The 10,034-nt window shown below is 27.1% G+C and overlaps 1 protein-coding gene across 2 annotated transcripts in view; it reads right to left on the bottom strand.

Annotated features, from left to right (window-relative positions):
• Nucleotides 1-5,425: 5,425 nt before the first annotated feature.
• The window catches only part of LOC107452396 (uncharacterized), a 42,628-nt gene continuing 38,019 nt past the window's right edge, over nucleotides 5,426-10,034 (bottom strand). For both annotated transcript variants that reach the window (XM_016068859.5, XM_016068860.5), the window contains 2 exons: nucleotides 6,896-6,994; nucleotides 5,426-6,015 (listed from right to left, as the gene is read on the bottom strand). In XM_016068859.5, coding sequence (XP_015924345.2) covers nucleotides 5,911-6,015; nucleotides 6,896-6,994 — 204 coding nt within the window. In that variant the 3' untranslated portion in view covers nucleotides 5,426-5,910. The remainder of the gene's footprint in view (nucleotides 6,016-6,895; nucleotides 6,995-10,034) is intronic.

The raw sequence follows: 10,034 nt of genomic DNA, 5'->3' as shown, positions 1-10,034 counted from the left end.
AACATACATTATCACATGCGTTCTTAATTTTAATTGCTACTGATAAAGTCCGTTAATTTTGTCTGAATGTTTCGCTTGAAAAAGTGATTTTTCTCATAATAGGTCTCGCATTTTCTTGCATGGTAGTTACTCTTGCTTTGCTATGTTTTCCTCCAAAGCATTTCATTTTTAAATGTTAAGGTCTTTTGAAGCAAACACTGAAAAAATAAACTCGTCTCATCAGCATTAAAAATGTTTTCCGACTTATAGTCTTTTAAAATTTTATTAAGAGTCTCAGTAATCCAACTTTTGCAATCTTTATCATTGACGTCATTACTTTCACTAGACATAACTTTTGCCATAAATCTCTGTTTTCATTTAAACTTATCAAGCTATCCATTTCTTCTTCGAAATTCGTGTCCCAATGCCTTTGCAAATTGGACAGCTTTCTCAGTTATTAAAAGTTCAGGAATCGGGACGTTTTTATCTCGCATTGAGTATATCCACTTCAAAACTGCCTCATTCACATCTTCATAGACGCATGTTTTTAAATGTTTTGAACAAGGATTCTGTAAATCGTTGTTATCAATCTTATTACGATTTCTTATTATCGTTGATAAGCTGCTTGAAGGAATACCAAATTTTGAAGCAATGTCTTTTTTTCCCCACCTCTTAAAGAATTAAACTTTTTTCCTTAATGGTCAGACACTTCAGTTTCGATCCAGCAGCAAGAACAGCACTCTGATCAGCAATCTAAAAACAGGAGGCGACTTCAAGGAACTGGGCTCTACTGAGTGAAAAAGGGGAACATTGAAAGTTTTTCTGGAAGAAAAGTGAACAGTGGGGGTGGGGATAAGGACGCCATGAAGCATGGGACATGTCAATAAGGGATCACACACTTCGAAGACCCATTCCCTCTATCTGCTCATTCCTACTCAAGGAAATTGACCCTTTCCCTCCTTTTCCAGAGGTGTTGCATTTCCTGTATGAAATGCAAATAGAAAGGGAAAGGAATTTTACTGCTTTCTCTAAAAGTTAAGTGGATTAAAGGTGATTTCCCCCATAAAATGCGTTAAAAAGTTTATAATTTTCTCAAATATTTTGAGAAATAGGGAAATTTAATCTCAAAAAAATTTCGTTAAATAGAAAATTCACTTCGCAATTTGGAAGTTATTTTACGAAGAAATTTCCATGTTCTTGGTTCCACGAAAAATTTTGCAAAATGGAAGTTCGTTAAATAGAAGTCCGACTGTATATGTTGTTCTACAATTTTGAATAGTTTTTTTTTCTTCTCGGAGCTGCTTTGAGAAAATTATTTAAAATCTAATCATATCCAAGTGTAAATTTATAAAATTATGCAAATATTCGAGCTTGTTTTTAACAATTTTGATTAATTTCACTACTTTGTTCTGAAGTGTAAGTTTAAAAATATGTTTTGAAAAAAATTAATTTTTGAAGCTAATTCAAATTTCTCAGAAGTTCACAAGCGTCACCAGGCTTTGCCTGGTCATTGAAATTATCTTCTACTATGTTCCTAAGAAAATCTTTCAGGACCTCACAATATGTTGTTTAAACTTTTTGCATACATAATTGGAATACGTTTTTTAAATACGAACTACTTAAAATTTTTTTTCATACGTTTCCTATATACGAACTACTTTAGTAAGATATCTAAGGGCCTCGCCGAAATAATTATTTAAGTACCTTTAAATAAATCAATGTTAATTCCGTAATTTTAGTTTATGTGTTTTTGAGCCCTAGAAAGTTAGAGACTCTCTTTTCTATTTTATCTCTGTGTATGATAAAATAAGGTTTCCTAATTTTCAATACTGGAAAAAGAAAAGCAAATTTCGTTTTCTAATATCATTAGCAGGGGTGCAAAGTCGCCATAACTATTCTTAAGGAGATACTTTTTTAAAAATATTTTATACAAATTTTTAGTTTTAAGGAGTAGTTTTTAATATTTAAAGGACATTTTTTAAATATTTTGGGAAGGGGAGAGGAAGATATTTTTCCAATCAAATTTTCTTTCAGCAACACTCAACCTTACAATGACATGAAATATCAAATTAGAAAAACGCATTTCCAATAGTAGTCCAATAGTTGAGGGGCACAATTTTTTGATAGCGAGTTAAATTTCAAAAACTTTTTTTTGGGGGGGGGGGGATTTAATTTGAAATATTTTTCAGTGAGGTAATTGTTTGATAATTTTTATTGCAGCTTTATAATGAGGTAATTGTTTAATACTTTTTATTGCAGCTTTATAATATTTAAAAGATTAAGTTCTCAAAGAAATTTAATTTTTTTACACAGCAAATCCTCATTTTTTGTGATTGATAATAAGCCTCTTCTCAAAGAAAGCATTGATGCAATATACGCATGAAACTCTTCCATTTTGGTAGAAGAGTTAAATTCCTTGGTATCAGTTAACAAAGAATTTGAAAGTAATGCCAACATTGATGCTGTAAAGGATTTTAATATGGCCGAAGAAAAAGATTTCCCCCCAAAAAAGTGAAGGAAAAAGTATGAGGAAAAAAACTTCACGATGCAAAGTCTGAATTAATTATATATTATGAATAAATAAAATACGATTTCAATTATTTAATATACCAGAATAAATTTGAAGATTGCAGAAAGGAAATCATCACATTTTATATTTTCTAATGCTTTTAATTCATATTTCTATATGAATTTTTTAAATTAACACCAATATGATGCAATAATCACAAAAATATATTATTTAACTATTTTTTTTTTTCCAAAAAAATTTCACATTATAATGAAATATTTCATAATTATTGTAAATATTTTAAACTTATAAGATTAACATTTTGAGAGTATTACTAATTGATTACATAATTTGAACCATCAGATTTTAAAAACTTCTTTTTGCACACGCCAATTAAAACTTGTTTCTAAATTATTTTTTAAAAAATATCTAGTTACATTTGAATATATGTTTATTTCCTAAGTACCCAACAAGGGATATCTGTTAGGAATATTCTATAATTTTAGCAAAGTAATTGTTCACTATTTAGTACACATTAATACTCCCCCCTAACTAACATTTAAATTTTAGTTAAACACTAAAAATTGGAAATCAATTGTTTTGAAAAAGTTTACAAAATAGCAAATTACATCTTTTGAGGAAGGGTCATGCAATGAAATTAGTTTTGGGGCCCTATAAGGCCAGTATCCAGCCATGTTTTTAGTTGGAAAGAGATAAATATATGTAGTGTTTTAAACTAAATTTATATTAAATAACATCTGCATAGAAAGACACATAATAACAAAATATTTTAATAAATTAAACATTTTTCTTTTTACATAAGATGAAAATTTTCTTGTGTCAACAATATGTGCTTTCATATTACAATAATAATAAAAAAGTATTGACTACATTACAAACAAAAAACCATCATACATAAAAATCTAAATGTTGGTGAGAATTAAAATTTCTTTAAACTTTTCTATAAAATGTGTACATCTTTACAAATCAAATACAGTTCAATAATAATTCACAAATAAATCAACAGAGAAAGCTTCACATGGCAGAAAAAAAGATTTACTTTAAAATAGTGTAGGGGTGAAAAACAACCAAAATAGAAAAAATAGGCACAATTATGACAATTTCATTGTGGAAATTAATAACATACATTTTATTTTATACAAATATATTTTTTCTTTTAAAAAAGAAAACTCATTGGTTGAATGATTCACTTGCAATGGAAGAACTAAAATTTTTTTTTCTTTTCGTTTCACATTTTGACATAAAAGAGTGTCAGAAATGTCAACTTCTAGCATTATTTTTTGACAGCCAATCGAAAATATCAATACTTTTATTGAGATAAAGGTATAAATGAGTTACAAATCAAATTTATTATATAGTAATGAAAAGAGCATTATAGGAACATGAATTATCTAACATTCATGTTGAATCAACACACAGAATTTAACATACAAAGAGGAGAGAAAATAATTTAAGTTTAATATTTTAGCTTTAAGAAGGGAAACACAAAAATTCTATGAGTAGGCAAGTATACATAATTTTAAGTTTTGACATTTCCTATGGTTAATCTGTACAAATAGAGGATACATCAATCAGTGAGTTTAATATTAGTTAGTCTTAAAATATACATACGTAAAGACATAAATGTAATTCTAATCTAATGACATAATATTTTTTGGCAATCTGTAGAAATAGAAAAAGGAAATCAAGCCAGTCATCAAAATTAAATTATTTTCTGACAGAAAGTTAAAATATTTGACATTTAAAAAAAAAAAAAAAAAAAAAAAAAAAAGGCTTTCAGCACATTCTTAGATTGGAACAAGTTTTCTCATCCATACAGGAGTTTTTTTTTCCTTTTTACAAATAAACAAAACCCTTTTTTTCTTTTACTAATTCAATAAAAATACTGAAAAATCAGAAGCTGGATTTTGTGTAATACTGTAACCAAAGATAAAATTCGTTATATCATAAAATCTGTAGAAATTGACACCTCTAACTATGATATTTTTTTCAGAGAAATTTGTAAAAAAAATTTAAAAAAAAAAAAAATGTGAGAAAAAATTTAGAATCATATTAGGTTGAGTAAACAAAAAAACAAAAACTACAAGAACATTCAAATCAAGATTAATTAATATCACCATTTATCTGATTTAACATAAAAGCTAATTTCATTGGATAGGAAGTGACAGGAAAAAAAAATATTTATAATAAAACAATCAAATATACAAAAAAAAAAAATAATAATAATAATAATAGTGTGTTTATTGAATAATACATATAAGTATATATATTTATTATGTTTTATTATAAAGAAAAGGTTTATTTTTATGTCTGATTATCATGTATTTTAAAATTTTAAGTAATACACAATTTTTTAATCCTTTAAGTAAAAATATGCTTTGAATTTACTGTAAATTTGGATCGGTGCAGTTCCAAACAATGAGCTTCAGGAAATAATTTACGACTTAACAGAGCAAAAACAAATCAGTATAATAATAACAAAGTTACTAAACAATGCATTAAAATTTAAGCAACACATTAAAATTTTTTCATTAGAATGCAAGCAAACATTAGAAGTGGATAGGCTCAAGAAAAAATCAATATTTAGAATAGTTTTTGTATCCTTTTTAAGACAATACATGACATTCTTTAATCGGTTTAACTCATATCATTAAAAAAAAAAAAACACACAAAACCGTTCATTGAAATTTGTCTGTAAAATAAGTGATTCACTTTAAAAATACTCAACACGTTATATTCTCAAACAGTTTTAAAAATTGTAACCAAGAGAGAGTTATTAATATGTTGAATGTACCAGCCTAACATTCAAAAGTAATTTTTATGGTCCACTACTCGATACATCAGAGAAGAAGATTCAAAGATAATTTGCAACATGATCACAAAATAATAACAAAAGAAAAATAGTATTACAAAAAAAAAAAAAAAAAAAAAAAAGCTACAACCCCAACTGTTGTAGAAAAACAGGAAAAAAATATGCTTCAGTTATAGTTACTCATCTTTGGAAATCACTATTTAACCATCTGAGCATTCAGAATCCAAAAGGGTTGCTTTTCCTTACGTAACTCAACGAGAAAAGCATTAAAAATTCTATACAAATCTACCCATATGCTCAGAAGATAAAAAATGCAATGTCAGAACCAAAAGCGCAAGCACATTTCATTTTGGCAACAGCGACAGTCTGTTAGGGGATCAGGTTTAAAATGCATTTGCTATGACCATTTACTGGCTGGATTGAGATAGTCGATATCCGAAATGAACAGAAAATCCATAAAGTAATATATATATATTATAATAATAAAAAATCCATTTTACAGATTTAGTGAACTAGCATTTCTGGAAACAACAGTTCCACGTTGAATGATGAATTTGCCTGCAACACAAAAGAGTTTTCATAAATCTTGTCACTTTCCTTTGAAATGTTTTCGATAATTATTGTGAGAATTGTGTTTATATTTTGGATGTGAGTTATAAAATCTATCTTGACGTCCTCCGTGGTAGTGTCGATTCTAAAGAAAATAATTAAATTTTAAGTTAGATAGTAATTATTTATTTATACAATAAGTTTTATCAGAAGATATTAGCATAAGTATCAAAAGGAGAAAAATTCAGTAGTTTTAACAGAATAAAATAAATGCTTCTTTTAGTCAATAAAATATAAAAATTAAATTTCAATAATTTTGATATTCGAAAAGAAAAGTATCATAGTCAATAATAAGAATTATTGACTGCAATATTTTCCATTTACGAATGACATGGTAGAAATTCAAATATGAAATGTTTTCATTATGTTTATGACAATTTTGAATTCATTCCAGATGGATGCATATTATTTAATTAAGTTAAAACAGAAAAAAACAAACAAACTAAAAATCTTCAATCAAACTGACGAAGATTTCTTAACTCCAATTTAAAAGAAAAGCAGAAATTAAGCTAATGGACTGTTTTCACGTCTCTATTAGATTTTTTTAAATAAAAAAAAAGTTAATTAAATTTAAATGAAAATTAAAAGCATAGCGAATATGTAATGCCACAATTATGATAAAATTTCGTATTTCGTGAAAAAAAAACTAAAACATGAAGAAAAAACTAAAATGGTATACCATTGATTGTTGGTCTGGTTGACATATTATAATTATCATTACATTGATTGCTGGTCTGGTAGACAACTAACAATTATCATATGGTGGTATGCTCATATTCCTTTATTTTATTTTTTTATTGGTGATGAGCATTTCATTTGTTTACACCAGAAATATTCCTAAGTTCAGGGAATTTTCAAAACTCTACAAAGTATATTATGTAAAAACCAGAAGAATCAAGAGAAATTGGATAAATCTGGTTAAATTGGCAGCTATGAATGAATGGATCATTCAAAAGTGAACTTACTTCGTATTTATTATAACCACGGAAGCTTTTGCCATATTCTTGGAATGGATTATGTCCTCTAAAGTGAGTATAGCTATTGTTCGACTTAAATTTTCTTACCTAAAAAAAATAAGAAAAACATTAACATGACAAATTATTGTGAAATATTAATTTTACAAGTTTGATTTGCGACCAATTTAATTCTTCTGAGAAATATTTCGTTTTTAAGAAAGAGAAATGTGATACTTAAAATAAAATACTCCTCTTATGAAAAGGAAATACTTAAAATTATAAAGAACGTACACCATAAAAAGTCAGAGAATAGTCTCTCACATTAATAATAACAGTTATTTTAATCAGTTTAGGAAAGTTTTTGTTTAAATCTCAGATTACTATTTATCATGTGATAAAAGATGGGAAAGAACAAGCCAATTAGCCAATCTTAGGTTCCTTTTGAATAGAAAAACTTGTAATAAGTAAAAACAATTAAGTTACTTTTCCAATTATGTTCTTCAAAAATTGTTTGGGTTTTAGATATACACATTAATATTTTTTCTTTTGATAACTATTTTTAAAATACAAAAGGTAAACCATAGTCAAATTACACATATATGCAAATCAAGATGTTAAGCACAGTGGTCACCACACATAAAATCACAATTATTAAATTGGATACTCTTAAAAATCTAACCTGAATGAACAGAATCATTACAACATCAAAGCAGGCCCCGTGGTAGAATCGTGGCAACATTGTTGCAGAATGTCACCGAGTTCTTACAGAAAGATTTTTATTTTAGGAAGTATAAAGTTTTTTTTCTTTTTCCTGCAAACATTTTGGTAAGATTGTATCTTTACAACAGAACTATATTCAAAAGATTCCTTTCTCGCGCATCCGAGTGGCAAAAAATGCTTGTGATTTTTCGATTCTCATTTGAAAAAAAAAAAAAAAATAAGGAAGTAAAAATTTAGTTTTGTTTTCTGCAGAAATTTTCATTCTAATTTTTTTAATGCAGTTTTTACTATTGATTTTCACATAGTTATTAAAATCCAATATTTTTAATACGATAATATTTATTACAACAACTGAATCTCGAAATAAAAACACGCATTTAGTAACCCTTTTTTCAAAAGTCCGATTTGCGTGATTTCGTCCTCAATCTTTTTTTCCCGGTAGTTATTGCTATATATTTCACGATTTTTTAAATTATTTTGCTTCATGTGATGATGATTTACAAAATGAGCAAAGGGAAACAAATAGTGTTTCTCCCCCTACAAAATGAGGGAATATCGCCCCATAATATCAGAATAAAAAAAATTACGCATTCAATTAAAAAAATTATTTAATTTGATCCGAAAGTTCTTTTTTTTTCAGTTGATGATTCTGTTATTTTAATTTAGTAACATGAATATTTGTTATTTTTAAAAGCATCGCGCAGAAAGATATTAGTATTAAAGAGGTATGTCGCAGAGAGCTCGAAAAAATTCTGCCACAGAGAAAACGGGGTAAAAGTATTCTTTATTGCTATTTTTTAAAACAAGCTTTTAGAGGGCATATGTCTTAAAAATTATGAAAATCATGCTTTTCATTGTCTGAATATTTGGAATTTTTTTTTCAGGTTTTCAAAGCACCTGTTGGGAAAATTAATGGATTAAAGTTGAAAAAAAAAAAAAAAAAAAAAAAAAAAAAAAAAAAAAAAAAAAAAACTAACATAGAAATTATTTATCCCTTAAATCCTAACCATAAAAATAAATAAACAGCCATTACAAAGCTGTTAAGGAATTCTAATATATACATATATTTATCTATATATACCCTGCAGCAATATTTTTTTGGGCATTTTGTGACAAACCATCAATACATTAATATCTTTTGACAAGATATTTTCATTCATAACAAATATATATGTTATTAATATAATGCAACAAAACTGTTTTGTGCTCACAAAAATAAAACTGTATTTAATTTTTCTTCCATCTACATATAAAAGAACACATATTTTGATATTATTGGCTATATACTCGCATTTTGAATATAGGGCTCACACCAAATATTATTATTTTTTAAATTTAATTGCGAGCAACATAGAAGTAAATAATTTATTATTTTCCTAATAATTTGATTGATGTTGATGTTAGTTAATTTTTGATACTTTTCAATGTCTCCTGCATTTTTTTGGATGGGTGGTCAAGCATTTTTAATTAAATTATATTTTCTTCAAATCACAGATAATTGTGACACAAAGTGAAAAACCCTGAAAATTTTATGTGCGCAAACTTAATATCAAGATATATAAATTTGTACTCTATACATGATTAATATAATTTTTTGAACTAAGATTTCTAATAAATTACCTACCAAACCTACCTAGTTATCACACCTTAAAAAAATCTTACAAGAATTCTCAACAAGAATTGTGATATTAGATTTTAAAAACCGATAGTAAAAATAACAATGAATGATTTTTAAGTAGCATAAATATGAAAATTGATGTTTGATCACGTGAATATGAATCGTGATATTTGCAGATTCCGGCAAAGTTTCAACTATCAAAAATGGCGAAAATCTGCCAAACTAAAGAATTACATATGCATATAAATGTGTCATTAATGGGATTTAGTGAAGGTTTAAAAATTTAAATTTTATGTTGAGAAACTGAGTGAAATTTTTGTCGGATTATGAGCATTTGATTTGAGGAATTTCACGAATGAATGGTCTGGTGATAAGCAGAACTTTCCGAAATGCGTGATAAAATTGCATACCCTTCTTTTAGTTTTTAGACATGGAAGGATGATACGAAAAACTTAGAATTCTGGGGTACAACTGGAATAAAATCACCCCAGTCAAATACATATAAAGAATGTCTTATACGAGTCTTTCACATTAAATTAGAGCATTCAAAGAGAGTTCCCTTATTAATTTCAAGACATAAAAATCTATCTTCATACCCCGTGGCAGAATCGCAGCAACACGGCGACATTGTCACAGAACGTTACGAGTTCTTGCAGAAAGATTTTTCTTTCGAAAGGCAAAAAATTTTATTCCTCTTTTCTACAGAAATGTACACATATATTTGAATCATGCAATTAAATTAGATGAAATTTTTTGACGTGCTCAATTTACGTCGATAGTATCGTAAATCAATGCAATGTTTCGATTGCA

This window comes from Parasteatoda tepidariorum, chromosome 8 (genome assembly GCF_982258835.1).
Source record: "Parasteatoda tepidariorum strain Cologne lab strain chromosome 8, Ptep-v5.0, whole genome shotgun sequence".
Classification (NCBI taxonomy): Eukaryota; Metazoa; Arthropoda; class Arachnida; order Araneae; family Theridiidae; genus Parasteatoda; species Parasteatoda tepidariorum.
This window is presented reverse-complemented; position numbering and strand designations above follow the sequence as displayed.